This window comes from Mus caroli, chromosome 9, assembly GCF_900094665.2.
Source record: "Mus caroli chromosome 9, CAROLI_EIJ_v1.1, whole genome shotgun sequence".
NCBI lineage: Eukaryota > Metazoa > Chordata > Mammalia > Rodentia > Muridae > Mus > Mus caroli.
Window position 1 is genome coordinate 31102066 of NC_034578.1, and position 21545 is coordinate 31123610.

General features: G+C 42.8%; 1 protein-coding gene and 1 non-coding gene across 3 annotated transcripts in view; both read left to right on the plus strand.

Moving 5' to 3' along the window:
- The window catches only part of Cdon (cell adhesion associated, oncogene regulated), an 88400-nt gene that overhangs the window by 49470 nt on the left and 17385 nt on the right, over positions 1–21545 (plus strand). For both annotated transcript variants that reach the window (XM_029481843.1, XM_029481844.1), the window contains exons 9-17: positions 768–1057; positions 1893–2067; positions 4273–4404; positions 7432–7635; positions 8559–8740; positions 9190–9295; positions 14045–14167; positions 17794–18015; positions 19193–19473. In XM_029481843.1, coding sequence (XP_029337703.1) covers positions 768–1057; positions 1893–2067; positions 4273–4404; positions 7432–7635; positions 8559–8740; positions 9190–9295; positions 14045–14167; positions 17794–18015; positions 19193–19473 — 1715 coding nt within the window. The remainder of the gene's footprint in view (positions 1–767; positions 1058–1892; positions 2068–4272; positions 4405–7431; positions 7636–8558; positions 8741–9189; positions 9296–14044; positions 14168–17793; positions 18016–19192; positions 19474–21545) is intronic.
- Positions 5546–5702, plus strand: LOC115032073. The gene has a single exon (XR_003837711.1). It is a non-coding gene; the product is annotated as a U1 spliceosomal RNA (small nuclear RNA).

Below are 21545 nucleotides of genomic sequence, written 5' to 3' on the forward strand. Positions count from 1 at the left end.
AAAAAAAAAAAAAAAAAAAAAAAAAAAGACCAGCTGGCACATGCCTGTGTGGTGACCAAAGCCTAAGACAAAGTGTAAGCCAATGAACCAGGACTTCCTAAGGCTTAGGCTGAGATGCAGGGCAGGAGGGTACTGTGTAAGTGGGAATTCTGGGAAGGAACTTTGGAAACTAGCTTCCCAGAGGGTGTGAGAGCAATGCTGACCATTAAAACCCAACCCAACCCAACCCAAACAAAAAACAAAAAACTATCACATTTATTTATTGTGCGTGTGGGGAGGGGCCTACATGTGGAGGTCAGAGGGCAACTCGAAGGAGTTGGTTCTAGCCTATTCTGTAGGTTCTAGAGATAGGACTCAGGTTGTCATGAGTGGTAGCAGGTGCCAGCCTCTTTGTTCACAGTGATGTTCCATTCCATTCACTGTCCATTGTGCTAAACTCACCAAGTCTTTTTACATTGAGTTAGTAAATTGTTACTGCAAAACTTCAGTATTAATGCAGAGCTAGGTAAAAATAAAAGTCTGCTCACCAGCATCATGCACGCTACTGGTTCCCCAAACAACCCCTTTGCTTTCCAATGAGCAGACAGATTGACAGTAGACATCAGAGGTCACTCTGAACAAATCGGTGAAATGTCACTTGTTTTAAGTTCTCAGACTCGCATTTGCTCCTAATGTCAGCATGGGCGCAGATATTAAGTGGGTAGAAGATGCTGGAAAAGTAAACTCCTTTAAGCAGTCTCCCCTTATTCCTCTCCCCCTCTGTGCAGTTCCTTTCGAGACAAACACAAAGGCAGAGTCAGTCACACCTTCTGAAGTGTCTCAGAATGATGAGCGAGACCCACGAGATGGCTCAGAGTCCAGCCTGCTGAACTTGTTTCCAGTGAAGGTGCATCCCAGTGGAGTGGAATTGCCAGCAGAGAAAAATGCCTCGGTCCCCGATGCTCCTAACATACTGAGCCCCCCACAGACTCACATGCCAGACACGTACAACCTGGTGTGGAGGGCAGGGAGGGATGGCGGAATGCCCATCAACGCCTATTTCGTGAAGTACCGAAAGGTAATCCATTTCCTGTTCTCATTCCTTAACCCTGGGTATGTGTGAGACATTTGCTCATTATGTTTTCCATTTGTGGTAGAGTAGAAAGTGAGAGTGTTCTGGAATAAGTCTGTCAGAGGTATCTTCACTAGTCATTCAGGATTGCCAGATCATAGGATATCTGTAAGGATGGAGTATAAATAATTTTTTTCCCAAGTCAAAGTCTAATCCAAAGTAACCGTAACATTTTTTCCTTCCTCCCTCCCTCCTCCTCTCTCTCCCTTCTTCCCTCCTTCCCACCCTGTGCTGGAACTCAAGGTTTCAAGCTAGGCTAGTGATTTGCCTGAGGTCTGCCTCTGGCCTCCATCACTTACCATTTTCTATCAAACCTCTTGTTTTAATCTACTGGGCATCAAACTCTGTAAGCTACTTTGAAAACTGTAATTCTGCTGTTTGCTAAGGTTGTAGAATACTCATCAAATAATTCCTGTTGGGGCAAGGTCCTCTGACATCATCTGTGACCATTGCATTGTAGGCTGGCCTCTTACTAGTACCAGAATCTTAAATGGTTTGGTTATTTATTTGGTCATGCTCGGGCCTCTGTGTGTTAATTCTTTGGGTGATAGATATTTCCTCTGCAGGCTTATACTAAAGCAAAATTCAAAAGCTCCTCTTACAATCTTAATGAGATTAATACATTTCACAAGATGAAGGGCATTGTATCTCTTGCTCATGTTAACAGATCACTTCTAGAATTAGATGCTCCTCTAGAATTAGATGCAAGCTACTTTCTGTGTAATTGGGAAGACATGTTTTCTGCCCTCCGTCTCTCATGATTCTGATTTCTCTTGAGCAGCTGGACGATGGTAGTGGTGCAGTGGGCAGCTGGCACACAGTTCGTGTCCCAGGGAGTGAAAATGAGCTGCATCTAACTGAGCTGGAGCCATCAAGTCTCTATGAAGTTTTGATGGTGGCTAGAAGTGCAGTTGGTGAAGGACAGCCTGCCATGCTTACCTTCCGGACCAGCAAAGGTGAGTGTCATCTTCTGTCAGAGTGAACTGGCTACTTAACGCCACTTTACTTGTGAGAATTTGTGAGGATTCCTATTGGATAGTAGAAATCCTAAGCTATAAATCTATGAGCTATGCATACTCTAGCACCTTTTGGTGGGGGAGCTACATTTAGGTAGCTTTATTATTGATTCCAGTGTAATATTCCGTACATATTTTTGGAAGTGCAGGATGAGCAGCATTTAGATGGCTGAGGCAGGGGAATGAGTGACAGTCAGGTTGAGATCCAGCAGTGGAGCATACACTCTGATGAAAAGGTCAAGAAACAACTGTAGACAAAATTCAGTTCGGTCCTGGGATTTTTCGACACTGACGGTGCACTGGGCAGTGTAGACAATAGACAAAGCTGATCCTCACGGAGCTCATGGTCCAGGTGGGAGGAGCCTAAGTTCTAAGTATGTTAGGGGACGGTGTTAACAAAGAACTAACTTCAGGGGTAGAGTTACTGTAAGGAGGTAGCCAGTGATGTGTTCAGTATTAGTCAGCAGCAAGATGTTTAAAGAGGGGGAAGTTGAAGGTCTCTATACATCAGGGGGGTGTTCGTTCCTGGCAGATCGACTGGGGTCCACCAAGGCATGAAGAATGATGTGCTGAGTGTGTGCACCAGGAACACCAAAGGGCCGCTGCGATGTGTGTGTGTGTGTGTGTGTGTATGTATGTGACAGTGTGCCTCGGTGACACGACACTCTGTGGAACTTGCCATGCCTTTGCTGGTGACACCTCATGAGCTATGAAAAGATGGAACATTTGGGCCAGAGTTATGGAGTCAGGAGTAGTGGAAGAGGGTAGGGTAGGGAAAAACAGAATAACATGAGTCGTACCATGACAGAAGTGTTCCTGGTGAGCATCTGGAGAGGGGAGTCCAGGTGGAGAAGGCTATGCCCAGGTGGCCCACATAAAGGAAAATGCTTCAGGGATGGAGAGGGGAACCCTGAAGAAGCCAGTGCTAGAAGAGAAATGGCCTCTGGAGACTTACATGGGTGCATTTGGTGACTTTGGGAAATGACCTTCACTACTCACTATCCATCAGAAATGAGTACTTCTCATTTTAAATGAATCGTCAGTCAAGTTTTCACTACAAGGTCTTAGTTATTCATAGTCTGACCTATAACCACCGAATAGCTGTTTCAGTTTAAAAACTAGAAAACAGCAAAGAACCAGCTTCATTTTTGCTTGTTAAAATGTTAAAATTCGTATGTTATTTTCTGTGGAACAGCTTTAACAGAAACTTTCTTTTCTTTTTTTAGATTTATTTATTTATTTTATGTATATGAGTACACTGTAGTTGTCTCCAGACATACCAGAAGAGGGCGTCAGATCACATTGTAGATGGTTGTGAGCCACCATGTGGCTGCTGGGAATTGAACTCAGGTCCTTTGGAAGAGGAGTCAGTGCTCTTAACCACTGAGCCATCTCACCAGCCCTAACAGAAACTTCTTAATTATAATTATTATTTTGGAATGAATATGTGCATCGAAAGGAAAATGGGCTAATCAGAGCCTCTGCTCAGGTCGTCATTCAGATTTTCTGCTCTGATTGTTTTAATAGTTAAGGTTCTCTAGAGGAAGAGAACCAGTGTAGGCACATAGACACATAGACGTGGCTGTAGACACACAGACACAGACAGAGACAGACAGAGACAGAGACAGACAGAGACAGAGATAAGGACATAGAGACCGACATGGACATAGATGGGCATAGACAAGGATATAGACAACCTGGAAGATTTCTGGAGAGCTGTGGTTCTCAGTCAGTGTCAGACGCTGACAACACTGGAATGAACAGCAGTCACAGGATGAATTCACTCAGCAGCAACAGGGAAGCTGCCTGAGCAAACCTGGACTGCCAGCAGCCTCAGGGTGGGCCTTCCAGCTTCTCACAGGATGCTCCATTCTCAGCTGATTCTAACTTGTGGCAAGCTTACATCAAATCCAACCATCACGTGTGTCAATTAAAGTAGTACCACAAAGGCACAGTTAAGCGTTCTCTTAACAGTACTAGAGAAAGACAAAGCGTTTGTCCTACTTCCTGACACGAGCTTCGTATAAGGGAGATGCTGTGTTTAGACACAGGCACATGCATCTTCATGGCTACTTATGTTTCATCGTAATTTTTGTTTTTATTTTGCACATATAAGCTTATTGCTTTTTAAAAAATACTTTACAGAAAAAATGGCATCATCAAAAAACACCCAGGCCTCCTTTCCGCCTATGGGCGCCCCCAAGCGGCCTGTTACTGCAGAGGCTTCCAACAGCAATTTTGGAGTTGTGCTTACGGATTCCTCCAGGCATAGTGGAGGTAAAGAATCTTCATCTTGTTTGTTTATCAATGTCACTGTCCTGTTTCACTGTGGGGGAGGGGAGGATAGGGACATAGTTATAAAGGTTGTGTTCTATCCTGCATAGCTATTTTTTTTATATGTGTGTGTATATGTGGTGTATGTGCGTGTGTGCCTGTGTTTGGGCACATGTAAGTGGGTGTGTGTCGGTGTGTCTGTATGTGTGTGTCTGTTTGTGTGTGTATTCGGTTGTGTATGTGTGTGTCTCTGTGTGTGTCTAGGTGTGTGTAATGTTGGGGATTAAACCCAGGGCCATATGCACGCTAGGCAAGTGCTGTACCACTAAGTTACATGTCCTGCCTTCAAGCCACTTTTTGGAATTATGCTAACATGGGACATGTCGAGAACATTTAACATTTACTACTATGATCTACAAGTTTCCATGCTTCCCTCCTGTTTTTTATAGTTTACCATGAACTGATATCAAACAAAACAGATCCTAGTACTCTGAGCTGCCCTCTCCAGTGGCGTGAACCTTCCTTACCTGAGGAGCCTCTCTTCAGAGCTGCTTGTCAGTTACTTAAACACACTGCTATGAGAACACCTGCAGTACGAGAGTAAAGTCGACCCCTCAAAGGCGAATACTCTACTGTTTACTTAACCCGACATGTAGGAGGCACTAGCTGCCAGCACAGCAGGGATGAGATAACCCTTGATCTCAAGGATTTTCAGTACAGTGGGTGATACAGACATCTGCATACACACCAGTGAGCTGACTGCTAAAAAGAAGAGACAGCTGAGCCCATAGCAACAGAGTGGATCGTATGCACAGGCACACAGTGACAGCCAGCTCGTCCATTCTGCCTATGCTTACATTCCTGGTATTCTGGAACTGATGGAGGGATACCCAGCTCACCCACTAGGTACAAAGGAGGGAATATCATGGTTTGTACAACTGCTTGGCACTTGAGTTAAGCCTCAGCAGCGAAGAATGATACCTCATATAGCAGACGGACAGATGGTGCCAGGCACTCAGGGTAGAGATTAGATTTTGTTTGCTGTGACTCATTGCTGGTAGGGATGATGGCAGTATAAGGCACAGGCAGGTGCCCATGTCTTCTATGATACTTCTGTGAGGACACTTACTGCCTCACAGCCCAAGGACTCACATGGTGAAGAGATACCCCAGGGTCATGGTTCCCCAGGGCAGGTTCCTTTATTACACTTGGGTCTGTTGACTCCTATGATTTCCCCAAATGCTGGAAACTTGACTGTACAATTTGTGGTAGTGGGGGGACTGCATTCACGTTACCCCCTCAAAAAAAAAACCTCTAAAAGAGGTTCTTTCTTTAAGAGTTTTCTTCTCTTAGAGAAGAAGAAATGAGAAAGATATACCTAGAAAATATGAAGATGACTTTAATGTATGGAGGAGGAGGGGCGGGGACAGCTGAGGTTAGGGTAATAGAATCTGTGTTGAATGAGAGGGAAGAAGCTTGGGTGCGGGCAGCAAGGAAGCATTTACAAGAGGCATGGATGGTAAAAGATTGTAGGTGAAGATTATGAGTCTGGACTTCTCCGGGCTGAAATATACGTATGGAATTATTTGCTTGCTGGTTATAACAGCTTCACGAGGAGGAGATCATGTCTGCTTTCCACGCTCCCAGGTTTCAGTGTGTAGACAGTGGCCGGCCGAGCTGCTGTTGGAGCCCACGTTGTTTTCGGTGCAGCTGCTATTGTTGCAGAGTCATTATGTGTTGGTCTCTGTAGACATGTTCTCCTCAGTAACGTTCCCTTCCTGTTTGACCTGTGGCATTTGGTGAGTGTGCGCCTTGCACAGTCACCCTGAGAAAGGCCTTTGATTTCCTGTAAAGATCTGCATTAACCTTTCTGCCCGTTCTGTTTCCATTGCTTTCTAGTGGAAAACAATACAGTAAGTATCACCCACAGTTGCCTGCTAATGCTTTCTCCTGCTTATCCCTTAAGCCATTTGTCTTGTAAAACACCCTGGTCTTCTGTGTACAAATACCGATAGGCCTCCTTCCTTAGTGTCTTCACCAATACTGTGGCATTGGGGCCCAGGCTGCCCTTCCATGTCCACTTCAAAACTCAACTGGCTGCACACCAAAAGGCCTACTGGCCTGCTGAGAACTGGATTCCACAGGATTCCCAGGCAGCTGATGGGGAGGTAGGGAGGCAGGGTGGCAGTTTACTGGGGTGCGTGTAACTATTGTGTAGGCCATCCTCGTGGGACACAGGAAGGAAGCCAGTAACGACCACTAGACTGCTGGTTCAGAGAGGGAAGCTAGGCCCCTGATTTAAATGCAGGTGACCTCAGTCCCAGTGGTTCCACCTGCCACAGGGTCTAGGCCTAACATGTCACATAGGACAGCACCGTGCTCGGCAGTGCTCCTTGCAAGCTTTTGGACATGATCCTCTGACTGACTTTTCTGTGTCATCGTCTTTCTGTGGCACTGTTTCTGTCTTCCTCACATCTTCTCCCTCCCTTGTTACCTTATTAGTATTGATTTTGACATATTGTATCCATGCATGCACTGACAGGCGTTGTTTCCAATCAGCAATTCCTGAGACCTTGGGGCGCCTGTTAAAGGAAAGTAATAGCAACAATGTAATAATCAATCAGTAGGTTTTTGGCTTGGTTTATGCAACTTGGAAAGCATTTCAAATAAGAACACATTTGTGAGAATTGTTTATATGCCATAGCCAAAATCAAATAATTACTTGTGCACTGCTTTAGCCATAAATCTAAAATAAAAAAGCATAAACCATCACATTCATTAACTTTCCTTCTTTGTGAGTAAATTATATCTGTAATCATTTGACTTTTTCTTTCCTCCTTTCAGTTTCTTGTGTTTCCTTTCTTGTACATTTTATTTCCCATTAGCTTTTAGAGAGGACAGGGAGACAGGCTGTAATATTATTAGTGATGACAAAACACCAGGTCTGGAATTACCTACCCCTCAGAGCACTTTAGGTTATTCCTGTCTCTGACATCATGGTGACGGAAAAATAAGTGTTCCAATTTTCAGTCCCAGAGGCACCAGATCGACCTACTATCTCTATGGCATCGGAGAACTCAGTCTATGTCACCTGGATTCCCCGAGCAAATGGTGGCTCTCCCATCACCGCCTTCAAGGTGGAATATAAACGGATGAGAACTAGTGATTGGCTGGTAGCGGCTGAAGACATTCCTCCTTCCAAACTCTCTGTGGAAGTTCGTAGTTTAGAGCCAGGTAATAATGCTTTGTTGTTATTTGTTATGATAACAATTTTTTATTTTGAAGATAAAATATGAAAAAATAAGTTATATCAACTGTACCCATTCATGCACACTGTTTATATTTTGTTATATTTCTTTCCAGCCTTTTTTCCCTCAGTGTCTTTATATACCTTGGCATCTTGTCATAAATACAATTTCATATGCCTCATTTTATGTCTAACTTTGTAATGTATCATACTTTGCTTAACTTTTTTTTTTTTTTTTTTTTTTTTTTTTTTGAGACAGGGTTTCTCTGTATAGCCCTGTCTGTCCTGGAACTCACTTTGTAGACCAGGCTGGCCTCGAACTCAGAAATCCGCCTNCTTTGTAGACCAGGCTGGCCTCGAACTCAGAAATCCGCCTGCCTCTGCCTCCTGAGTGCTGGGATTAAAGGCGTGCGCCACCACGCCCGGCTTGCATAACTATTCTTGTTGGCATTATTTTACTGGTGGAAATGGAAGCCAAGGCCCTGTCCATGCTAAGCATGCGCTCTACCACTGAGCTACATTTCCACCCCTTAACCAGTCTTCATTTCTAGATTTTAAATTGCTTCTCCAATCCCAATTCCCGAGTCTATTAAAAATATTATTTGTAAGAGAGAAAAACGTATAAATAAGCTTACACTTTTTGTTTGGGCTCATGGCCATTTTTGCTTTTGGAATCTTGAATATGCACAAGTGTTGTAGATGTCTGTGTCTAACTTAGTTGGGAGCAGGCAGCACTTTTAGATATGGGTGGAACCAAGTAACAGTTTCTGAGCTGCAAGCTTTCCAGCAGTTGTATTTGGGTGATGAGGAAACTTGGTTTAGAATTTTAATTTATTCTTTAGATGCATCATAGCCTTGTTACAATTTTTTTTTAAGTTACATGTGTTTTGTTTTTGTCCCATCCCCCAAGGTTCAATATACAAATTTAGGGTCATTGCTATCAACCATTACGGTGAGAGTTTTCGGAGTTCAGCATCCCGTCCTTACCAGGTGGCCGGCTTCCCAAATCGTTTTTCCAACCGCCCAATAACTGGACCTCATATCGCATACACAGAAGCTGTTAGCGACACTCAGATCATGCTGAAATGGACGGTATGTGACTGAACTCCTTCTTGGTGAGATTTCATGTCAGCAGTGTAGTGTTCTTATGGTGTGATGCTTGAAGCTGTTGAACATTTAACTGCAGAGAACTAGACAAGCAGTGAGGTTTGTCTGCAGCACATAAACTAAGAGACAGGGTTAAAATGGCACCACAGTTACTTCTGCTCTCATCCAAATGGTGCTAATTAACAGTTTATGCTTTATTCTCTTTGAACCAGTGTACATTTTTTGAAGCTAATGAAGTGTGTACCATTTTATTTTTATTTAGTTTTGTAGTAAGCTAATTGCTCAGATACCTTTGAATATCTCTGAATCAGGTTTTAAAAATGGTCACTACATATACTGCAAAACAAAGCAAGAAAAACGTTGCCATACAGATAGGGAAATTAGGACATCACTTTTATTTTTGCTTCTGACAAGTCTTTGCTTCTGTTTTCTAGTATATTCCATCAAGTAACAATAACACTCCCATTCAAGGATTCTATATCTATTACCGGCCAACGGACAGTGACAATGACAGTGACTACAAGAGAGACGTTGTGGAAGGTGAGTCTCTTGGTAAGATGGGGAGGTAGGCCAAACATCACAAACCTATCTTCACAGGCTAAGACTGAGTTAGGCATGAGCTGGTATATGCTGATGGATTTGTTCCCATGTAATCCAAATTTCCCAGTCTCCCCTCTCCTGCCACAGTGCCCTGATTTTGTTGCAGAAATAGTTATAATAAAAGTATGGAAGAGGATAATTTGTCAAAATCTGAAAAAGATTTTGACTTTTTTTTTTACTTTTTTAATGACCAGTGATCTGAATGTATAAATCCTTTGGAGCTTCTTACTAAATTAAAAAAAGAAAAAGTCTTGCTCAGTTTGTAGACCACTATACTTGCACGATTGCATATTCAGCATGCTACCCACCTTTAGAAATGTCGAGGAGTTGGAGTGTTTTGTAGAGGAAACAACAGCTGCCCAGGTGTGAAGGGTGTCAACACTGCTCCTTGGCTGCATTTCCAGTACAATCTCGAACGTTGCCTGTGGCCTGGTAGCCTCTGTGACCTACTAGCCCACGTCTTTCCCACAGCCATGCCTTTTCACAGGGGATGTTGACCCCAGCCTCGGGTCCTCGATGCAGGATAGTTCCTGCTGCCCACCTTTCCCCTTTCCTAATGCTTTGCGTGGGTATTCTCAGGCTCCTCTGTTGGAACTTTGTGTGCCCGTTCTCAGACCAGATTTTCCCCGAAGTTCTAACCCAAATTAAACCCTTTGTGCTTATTTCACAGCATTTAATCGAAGTCTAAATATATGAGTACGAGTATTTGAAATTACATAATTTTCTTACTAAATGTGAACTTAATTTAGATGTGGGATCTTTGTTCCCTCTGCTGGATTTCCAGCCCCTTCAATGGTGAGGCAATCAGTATTGGATGAGTTGACGGAAGTGTGAATGGAGCCCAAAAAAGCAATAGAGTGTCTGCGGATGGGTTGGAAATAGGAAGCAACATGAGAGCTGGGTTCAAACTGGCAGTCTTCTGTATGGGAGGGGAGCTGCTTCAGTCCAGACAGATGGTTATAAGGAAGTGATGGTTACAAGGAGGAGACTTTTCTTATATAAAAGTCTAGGTTCCCTCACAGGGTAAAAGGTTCCTTGGGTCTAGAAGCCTCGAGTATAAGCAGGATGCTCCATTCTTGGTACTATTTTAGATTGGGATTCTCGGTATTAGAGGAAAACGTCTTTCAATGTTTGTTGTTACTCCAGAAGTCTGACCTTTTGAGATAGTAAATGTCTTGGTTGGATGATCATGTGCTTCGTATGTGCCAAGCCCTGAGTTCTATCCTGTACATACATACATCCCTGAGTATACATATTTATACATGTGTATAAATACATATTGTAGCAAATCTTGTCAGAAAATTGCTTTGGGCCTAGGATTTACCTTATGACTTCCTGCCATTAAATAGTTTTTAAAAAATCAATTTAATTATGCTATCTCATATCAAATATTACAGCATTTTGGGGGATTTTATTTTTTATATTTATGAGTATTTTGATCACATGTGTATCACATGTATGCCTTGTACCTACAAAGGTCAGGGGAGGGCATCAGATCCCCTGGCACTGAAGTGTGGATAGTTAGTTGTAAGCTGCCATGTAGGTGCTGGAACCAAACCAGGTCCTCTAAAAAATGATCAAGTTTTCCTCATTGTTGATCGATCTTTCCAGCCCATGTAGGATTTCTTTTAGTACATATTCAATGGAGTTACTTTTGTAACATAATAAAAACTTTACAGACATGACTCTTTTTTGAATGAAAGAATGGTTCTTTCTCGTTTTCTGTAGCTTTCAGTGGCAAACTTGTTCTGTGCTCTCAGAAGTCAAGGTGGTAGCCATCTTGGGGGAGAGAAGGAAAAACGAGGAGCAGCCAGAGACAGTGGGGTGCAGCGGTGTTCTCTTGGTGGTCTAGACATCGGTGCCTTGGAGGTTTGCTTTGTAAACATTCAGTGCAGTGTACTTAGAGTGTGTGGCTCTTCAGTTTGCATATTTTCTGTCAATCAAAAGGCTGTTCGAAAAAGCAGAAAGATAATTATGACTTCTGCATTTTGTTCTGTCCAAGTCTTTGTTTTAGTTTAGATGATTTAGAAGAATGGGGATATCAGATTTTTATTTTTAAAACTTTTGACATTGGTTAAACATTTGGCATAAGATGGTTCTAAGCAGAGCAGATGTTAGGTGACATGAGCAGCTGTCTGTGTCTCTCCATCACCCTCGCCTTCCTTTTGTACTTTCTAGGAATCCCTGTGCATTAATGGTTTTTAAACTATGCTCTTTAGAGGAATCTGAACTTTTCCAAACCTCTGTGATAGGAATGTGAGCCTGGGACTAGAAGAGCATTTAACAGCACATCATGTTTAGCGGTGCTCATGGATGGGAGTCTCTCTTAGTTCTCAGCAAGCTTGTTTATAAATGTAGCACACTGAGCAGTTAGATGTTTAAGTGGGATCCGCTGTGCTGTGTAATTTGCTTATTGCTTATTTTCATTTCGAAATTCTTTGTGTGGCAGTTGGAGCTATTGGTTTATTCTTCCAAAACCAGGAACAAAATACTTCTTTAAAATATGTACCTAAAATTTTCTTAAAAGATTTGGATACTTATGTGTGTGTTAACCAAAACTTAGCCCCCCCCCCCCACTTTAGTGAGTCCATTATAAAGACTACAATAAGAACACTTATATTTCATAGCTGGCTGATCTTCTAATTCTTTGCCACATTTAGATAACTACAAATGTTCTCAGCCTGACAGTGTTTTTCTGTGGAGTATTTTTATCTTGTTAAGTGGAGTTCCACAGACATCAGTGTATAAAGCTCACCCTGCTGTGCAGTTCTAAGGGGGAAGCTCTGCAGAGGGTGTACACTCACTGATGGGGCTTAGACCCATTAGTGGACATAGCTGCCTCACTCATCAAATATAAACATCCCTTCCCTTTACCAACCTATAGTGTTAGCTGTTGGAAAGATTGGACGCAACAATAAAATATAAATCTAAGAAGGTGTAGATTGTAACTGTTTTCTCCTAAAAACAAGTCAGAAGCTTAACCCCATTGTTACTGGGTCTCTGAAATCTAACTAGTTCTTTGGGTCTAATGGAGATATTTGTGGATGGAGTGTAGCACCAGGAAAGCCCAAAAGGTAGGGTTAAGAAGTAGTCCTATGGGATGGTTTTGCATTTTAGAAATAGGCCCATTCTAGCTTCAACCAGTTCTTTAATGAAAGAAAAACCAACCAACAAACCAACCAACCAACCAAAACAAAACCAAAAACAAGTTGGGACAGAGGGGAAGTCTCTTTACAAGTATATATATATATATATATATATATATATATATATATATATACACACACACACACACACACATACACACAGAGGGGAGTTCTCTTTATAAGTACACACACACACACAGAGGGGAGGTCTCTTTACAAGTATATACACACACACACAGAGGGGAGGTCTCTTTACAAGTATATACACACACACACAGAGGGGAGGTCTCTTTACAAGTACACACACACACACAGAGGGGAGTTCTCTTTATAAGTACACACACACACACAGAGGGGAGGTCTCTTTACAAGCACACACACACACACGCACACACAGAGGGGAGGTCTCTTTAGAAGCACGCACACGCACACACACACACACAAGCATGTATGTATAAGTATATACATAAAGTCTTGAACCCAACCCTACACCTCCTGAGAGACGCTCGATCTTAGACAATCGGATTCTCTCTCCTGTAAGGTGGGAGTCTGTGTGAACGAGGGTTTTCTATGCTAACGACTTGGAAAGGGGCTGAAATGTTTTTGTCTGTGTTGAATTAGAAAGGAGCCTGTGATACTGGTCCTGACAGCCAAGCAGATTTGACTTATGCATGTGGTGTGGTTTTTTGTTTTTTCTTTCCCTTTAATTAATTCTTAAATCAGTTGGTGGCATGCTTGGATTTCTAGGAAACACTGGAGACAGTCTGAAGAGTCATTTTTCTAAAAGGGATTAAGAATACTTGAAGAGTTAATTAAATCTGGCAAAAGTGTCCCTGTTTATGAAACTTTGTCACAGATCCATGAAAGTGAAAACGGAGGGTGATTTACACTGGAGTGCTCGGTTTGGGAGTGTTTCTAAATGAAACCTTGGCTGCATGCCACAGATAACAGAATCCTAATAGTGGAGACACTTGTGTGGTTCTGAGACCCCGACTCAGAAGAAACGTGGCCTCAGGAGCGGCAGCTGAGGGTTCGCACTGCAGTTTGCCTTCTGTGGGATGCTCAGACCTTTATTAAGGTGTTTGACTGTCAGCCTGGGATGTGTTGGTGGCGTGGAAGAGAGTTCTGGGAAAGCCTTTCCTGCAGCTGCTTGCCTCCTCAGCACCACGCACTGCCTGCTGTCATTTGTACCATGGCTTTTTTAGCGGACGGGCATAGTGACCGGACTTGCTGGGCTGAAATGAGGCTTTGAGATGTTTTTCCTCTATGACACTAATTTCTAATAAAACCAGCATGGCTACCAATTCACAGATACCCTTTAATTAAGTTTATGTCTTCACCTCCTTTTCACCTTCTTTACATGCCACTTAGTAGAAACGCTATTCATCCATGATGCAGTAACGTGGAGTACATTTTTTTTTTTTTTGGTTCACAAGCTGTATGAAATGGCAAGGGATTCTATAAATCTCATTCTGAAAATCCCAAATTGATGTCATGCAGGCTGTGTAATATCTACAGCTAGTCTCTCGTTTCTCTTCTCTAGGTTCAAAGCAGTGGCACACCATTGGTCACCTGCAGCCAGAGACCTCCTATGACATTAAGATGCAGTGCTTTAATGAAGGAGGGGAGAGTGAGTTCAGCAACGTGATGATCTGCGAGACTAAAGGTAGGAGACGCATGGAGGCTGGTATCTCTCCCTGGCCAGTTACTAGAATTCCAAACTCTAGATCACCTGTTTCTATGTGGAGAGTTCTGCTCTGGATGAATTCCTAGATGCATGAACTTACATATGCATGTACCCTATAGAAGTCCATGGTGTCGGCTAGAGCATTTATCTAAAAACATGTCTCCATGAACATTAGTGGTGCCTATTACTTCCCATGTGACTGTATGTAAGTCACTTCTTTTTTTCTGCTCTCTAAGAAGTGAGTAGACATATTTGCTAGCTACTTTCTATGAAAATTGCAGTATTAATAGAACTATAGAAAATTAAGAAGCACCACACATGTGTTACAATTCTGATAATTCATGTCTGAGGCTGGGAACTTTGTAAGGAGAGGGGGATGAGCTAGCTCTCAGCTCTCCATGTCAAGGGCACGATGCTAGCTAGTGTCAGTTCAGCTCTGTGAAGACCTGTGACAAGTGACATCACCATGATAGGAGTGCATGTAAGAGGGAGTGATCAGCTGCCAGAAAGCCCAAAAGGCCAGACAGGGGCCAGACTTGGTCTTTGATAACAGCTCTCTCAGGAGAACTAACTAGAACCTCAGCAGTTTCTTTTGAGTCAGGGATCCTGGACTCGCCTCTAGTCTCTCTGCCTTTTTAAGGTCTCACCACCTCTTAACATGACCACACTGGGGACCAAGCTACCAGCACAGCAATCTGCTTAAATCGGTTTCTTGAATGACAAATAGTTGTACTCACTACATCTTTAAGTATGTGCTGTATTTCGTTTAAGTTTAAGGTAGCAGTCACAGATTCTAAATTCTCACTCTAAACTCTACCTACACACACAGCATACCTATAAAAGGAGAACACACACATAAGAATAGAGAAATAGCTCCTGGATGTTTATAAAGCAGAACTGAAAGTCTGTATATCACCTTGAGGCTTTTCTCAACTATCGGTAACACGAAAGTCCCTGCTGGGGATCTCTGTTGTCCCAATGCTTAGTGAGAAGTAGAGAACCAGCTCTGAGGTCATTTAGGACATTCTCTGTCTTCTCTTTCCTCGTTGTCTTCTCCTGGGTGTAGCACTGCTTATAGTGAGCAGATCTGGCTTTACATGTAGTCATGTAGAAATGCTGAGATCTGGCAATGCCTATTTCTAAGTTCCTCCTCCTCCTCCTCTCCTCCTTCTCCTCCTCTTCTTCCATCATCATCATCATCTTACACTGGGTCTTATATATGCCAGACTAGCCTTGCACTGACTACATAACCTTGAACTTGCAATCCTCTTACCTAAATGCTAAGACTATAGGCTTGCAGCATCATGCTCAGTTCATGGTGCTGACACTCAAACCCAGGGCTTTGTGAGATCCTACATCTTCAGACCTTAAGGAGGATCTTTTAAAGAAGGCTTAGGTAGCACGGAAGAAGGGAGTTGTTGAGTATTCAGGGTAGCCATCAGTGTCTGCTACAATTATTTTTATTTGAAAATAAGGAAATGAGTAAAAAACAAGGGAACAAATACTTGAGGTTGAATTGCAAAACCAGGCTTACTTCACTCTCATAAAGTTTCAACCATGTGTCTTTCTGCTGAAAAAGTCTCCCGTTAAATCCACATAAAACATCTGTTCACCTGGACCTGATCTCAACTTTCATATGGCTAACATATCCATGGATATCTCTGTGAAGCAGACACTGGACTGGATTCAGTAGGATGTCTTGCTTGTTTCTAGAGTGCTGTGATACTCAGCATAATGAACTATGTCATCTCTTTACCAGGAACATTAAAACTCTTACCAGTCAGGGCTGGAGAGCTAGCTGTTTTTGCAGAGCACAGCAGTTGGTTCCCAGTAGCTATGTAGGGTGGTTCACACGTGCTGTAACTCCAGTGCCAGAGAATCCAACACTGTCTTTTGGCTTTTAAGGGCATTTTAGGGGCACACACACAAACACACACACACACACACACACACACTCTCTCTCTCTCTCTCGTAAATCTTGCTAGGCACAATAGGAAACAAATCTGGTGTAGGGTTGCAGCTCTGAGAGAAGGCATCTGCTTAGCATGTAGAAAGGTGCGTTCCATCCCCGGCACTGCAAAGAGGAAGGGTCTAAAACAATATTATGTGTTTTCTAGTCATACAGTGGTGTTCAGAACAGCTTACCTTGTTATCAGCTGCAGTTTACAGCCAGTAGAAATGTATTGACTGGAGGCTGGGAAGTCAAAGCATAGTGCCAACAGTCTGGCAAGGACCTCCAAATGCTGTGTGGTGGAAGAACAAAGGAGTGAGACCAAACCAGAATAGTCCAAATTCAAACCCGCTTTCATATGACCAGTCCACTCTTGTAATAACGGCATTGATCTGTCAGTGGGGATAAAGCCCTTATGACCTAATCACCAGTCCCACTTCCTGATGCTGTTAGCATGATGGTTATCCTCCCACCTGGGTTTGGAAACAGCCAAACAAACACAGGACTCAGTTACAGCCTTCAGATGGATCTCTGCTGTGTGGTTCATGGGGTGGGGGCAGGGGGAAAGTGTTGGAGCAGTCAAGCTCAGAAGGATCCTGCCTCCCGAGGATGGGCTGTCAGCCACCATAGTCTGCTTACGACAGAGTGGGATTTTACTGTGACATTTAGAGCATAAAATCATGGGACTCACAGATGGGAGAATGGGATTTGGATCACACTTATGGCTTTTGTGATAGCATTTGTGATCACAGTTGCCCAGAGTGCCCATCAAGTAGCTAGGAGGACTGTGGTTTTATTGAGGATGCTTATAGGACACATGTATTTTTTAAAAATTTAATTTAATTTGTAATTCATTTTTTACACTCCATATTCCATTCCCCACCCCTCCCCATCCACCCTCCGACTGTTCCACATCCCACACCTCCTCCCCACCCCACCCCATCTGACCTCTAAACTCCCTGGGGCCTCCAGTCTTTTGAGGGTTAGGTGCTTCATCTCTGAATGAGCACAGACCTGGAAGGCCTCTACAGTATGTGTGTTAGGGACCTCATATCAGCTGGTGTATGCTGTCTGTTTGGTGGTCCAGTGTTTGAAAGATCTCAGGCGTCCAGATTCATTAAGACTGCTGGTCCTCCTCCTACAGAATCACCTACATGTAGATACTATGGTAGTTCAAAGCTAATTGTTTAATGTTGAGAATTCCTGTTTTACATGGTGGAAGAATAAGACAATAATTCTAAGTCTTATTAAGAGGAAAATATATCACATAGAATAAGGGTTTTTATTTGTGTTTGGTTTTTTGTTTGTCTGTTTGTTTGTTTTTTATTTTTCTGTCCATAAGTTGAAGTATTTTATTTCAACCCTGGGAGTCTCTGAGAGTACAGTTCAGCAGATCATCATACAGCTGTTTAGGTCAAACCAATTTGTATGTTTCTTGGCTCTTAGAATTTCTCAAAAATTTGTGGACCAAAAACTTTGGCAGATCAGAATTTCACATTTGGATCCTTCTCTGTGACTCATTGGTGGTCAGATCGTCTCTGTAAGGAGTCTAAACAGACAGACTTGCATTCCTAGCCAGACCTCCTTCAGAGAGTCTATTTCGTAAGCTCTGTATCCACTCTAACTTAATTTTTTAAAAAAATATTCCATGCAGTGAAACGTGTTCCTGGAGCTTCCGAGTATCCTGTGAAAGAGTTGAGTACCCCTCCCAGTTCCTCGGGAAACGCAGGGAACGTGGGGCCTGCAGCCAGCCCCGCCAGGAGCAGCGATATGTTGTACCTCATCGTTGGCTGTGTGCTCGGGGTTATGGTCCTCATTCTTATGGTTTTCATTGCGCTGTGTCTGTGGAAGAGTCGCCAACAGAGCGCCATACAGAGTGAGTCACTTATAAGCATTTCCTTGTATTTTTCTAAAGATGGGTAGAAAAAATATTGTCAGAATAAATATTGATTCCTAACACTCTCATATATTTGTGCCATGGAATGAAAGCTGTTAGATGCTCTCCACTCAGGGGAGGTGACTTTAGAACCATTCATGCTGGCAGCCAAAGCCTGTGGAGCATCAAATTAAATTGCCCAATAGAAATAAACACCAAAGCCAAAGCTAAGCAGGTCTCCAAGTAAATAGCTGTGTTGGTGCTGGGAAAGCCTGGCTTTGTTGGACCACCAAGGAGGCTCAGTCCTTGATCATCAGCTCTGGAATCCATGGTAGAAATGTCTTCAGGCTGGTGCAAGTCTAGTCAACAGGAAACAGAAATGGCTTGATGAAAAGGAAGGTAGTGAAGACTTTTCTAAGTTACTGTCATTGTGTGTCGTGAGCAGAGATAACTCGGTCCTGCCTCTGTAACTGCCGGACCCAAACAACCCTGAGGCTGCATACTGCCTTTGGTACCTCACACCCTTGGCATGCAAGATGACAGGAGATGCTACAGAAGAGCCAGCAAATGGGCACATGTCATGCTGTTTTTACCTAAAAGCACTGCTTCCTGCTGTTTAAAATGTTAGTTTAAAAAAAAAAAGATTTATTTATTTATGTGTATAAGTATTCTATTTGCATGTATGCCTGCATGACAGAAGAGGGCATCAGATCCCATAACAGATGGTTGTGAGCCACCATGTGGTTGCTGGGAATTGAACTCAGGACCTCTGGAAGGGCAGCAGTGCTCTTAACTGCTGAGCCATCTCTCCAGCCCAAATGTTGGCACTTCCTCCTCATGATTCTGACAGTTGATTTGAGCTCTTGAAGTGTGTAGGAGTCTAAGCTAAGCACTCCTTGCTTGGAGGATTTGCCCCGGCACAGTCTGTTCCCTTGGGAGTGATTACTCCCTGGTTAGCAGAGTCTGAGTTAACTCAGCATTCCAAGCTACTCCTCACTGTAAAGAAAAAGCCGCAGCAACTTTATCCAAAGCTTTGTGGGAACAGTGCAGCGTGTTTTAGTTTAGCCTTGCTTGTAGTTTCTTAGTGATTTCATGAATACAAGTTTTCAGCGGGAAGATTCTTCCTTCAGTGTCTGACTTTGCTTTTCCTTCTGGATTTGTTTGTTCTTTTTAACAGAATATGATCCTCCAGGATATCTCTACCAGGGGTCAGAGATTAATGGGCAGATGGTAGAGTATACCACTCTTTCAGGAGCAGCCCGGATCAATGGGAGTGTTCACGGAGGCTTCCTCAGCAAAGGCACCCTCAGCAATGGCTGTTCTCATCTGCACCATAAAGGCCCCAGTGGAGTCAACGGGACCCTGAGTGGAAACATAAATGGAGGCCTTTATTCTGCACACACAAACTCCCTGACCAGGGCATGTATGGAGTTTGAGCATCCTCACCATCTAGTGAATGTAAGAGATCTCAATATAAATGATTGCTTGTCTGGGTCCCAGTCTGGCAGGGTGCAAGGACTAGTGAGCAGGCCTGACTTCTTTCACTACTAGAGACACCCCTGAGTCATGCGTGTAGGCATGCTATGTGTCGCTAGCAGCTCCCAATCCAGAGTAGTCTTCATCGGCTTTCAGTCATCAATAATACCTGACTACTGTCAGCTTTTTCTAGCTTAAAATTATTTACCACAAAGTGGAATGCAGGCAAGAACACACTGAGAGCTATTCTTGAGACAAAATGGAACTATGGCTGAGCAAAGACCAAGCCAGATGGTTCACATTTTAATTACTTGGAGCTGAGTTTAAGAACTCAATACTGTTAGGCCTGGCAAATGGAGGAGTGGACTGCAGCACACCGAGATGCTCCTGAGGAAGGACCGGGTAGCTGCTGCTCCCCAGTGAGGAAGAAGTTCCAGATTGGTACCTGCTGTTGTCATGCACAGTGCAGGCCCTGGTGCTGCTAAACTTCTTGATCTTTTAAAACACTTGTAAATGTAGGGGAAAATCAGATGCTAGGATAGAACTCAGATTCTGTTTTCTTCTGTGCTGGAGATGGGACCTGGGGCTTCTCCCATAGTAGGCAAGCATTTTACTGCTAAGTCACCCTCAGCCTATGAAGACCATGCCAAAGATCTCTGCAGGCTGCCAGCTTATGACTCCTGACCCATCATGAGTGTGTTGGTTTTGTCCAGTATTTTTTAAAACCCTATAACTTATAAGCTTTTTACATTTAGAATATTAATATTCTTCAGCCACGAGAGTTCTGTTGCAAGCCCTTGAAACTTCCTTATTTCTGAGACATGTAACACTGTTTTTTTGTGAAGGGACTAGAATGACTGGCATAGTTTAAATAATGCTACATATAGGGTTTATGCAGTAGGAAGGTTGATTCATTATATCCTCTGCCTGGGCATCCATATTACCTTTTAATCAAATAATTTGTTCAGTGGCTCAAGTTAATCATTGGTTTAGTTTTTACTCTGATTACAAAGATATTAGCTACGTCTGAAAAAGTTAAGGGTTGGTTTTTGTTTGTTTTTTTTTCTTTTCATCTTTAAGTTAGTAAAGATATTGAAATATTAGATTTACAAAACAAAACGTTAAGGAACATTTGTTACAAAGTGTATCATTACCAAAAGATAATAATTCCATTATTTTATGGAGCAACTTATGGCTTATGTTCAGACTTCCTAAATGGCTTTGTCACCGTTCCTAGTGCACACCTAGCCTCAGTCAAGGAAGCTGATGGAGAGAGCATTCGACTGGAATAGTGTGCACTGTTTCTAAGAGAGGAAGGAACCCAAGGGGATGCTGCCCACACGAACTGACTTGCCACTTAGAGCATAGCTGCCCCATTAGGTGACAGGTTTAGAAGTTGTCAGCTGTGTTTCAAAACTTTCCATTTTCTTACTTTTCTCAAAGGGAAAAAAATAAAGAAATTAAAATCTTACTAGTCATCATGAAAATCACTGATTTGACTTTAACAAATTCAGCAATTCTTATAAATGACAGCATTTTTCTGAACTGCTGGAGTTTGCCCACATGTACTGAATGTAGTCTAGGGATAGTCTTTCTGTTTTTCTAATCATTCCTGTTGTTAGGTGGATCAGAGTTATAAAAAGAAGTTTCTAGTCTTGGTTTGCTTAGGTTCTGGCTTTTGTTACAAGATAAATGAAATGGAAAGTCTTCTAGCAAAAGCAATAGCCTGAACTGTTTCTAACCTGAAGGCCTGCTTGAGGTTTTGGGTGCACTGAGATAATGCCACCCCCTGCCCCCTTCAAATTCAGCTCTGCTGTTTCTCTTCAGAAAGCAGAGCCCTGAATCTAAGGCCAGCCAGTCTGTAACTTCCTGTTTGCCATTCTGTATGTCAAGTGAACATTTTACAATGAGGTATGTGTTAATCTGGGCATTTTCTTTAATTGCTGAGCATTCTCCGCCAAAAGCAACATGGGAATATTAATATTCCCTCTAAGTCATTGCTGGCTGAGAGTCTACTCCATCTGGAAAGACATGACGTTTTAAAACAGTGCAGT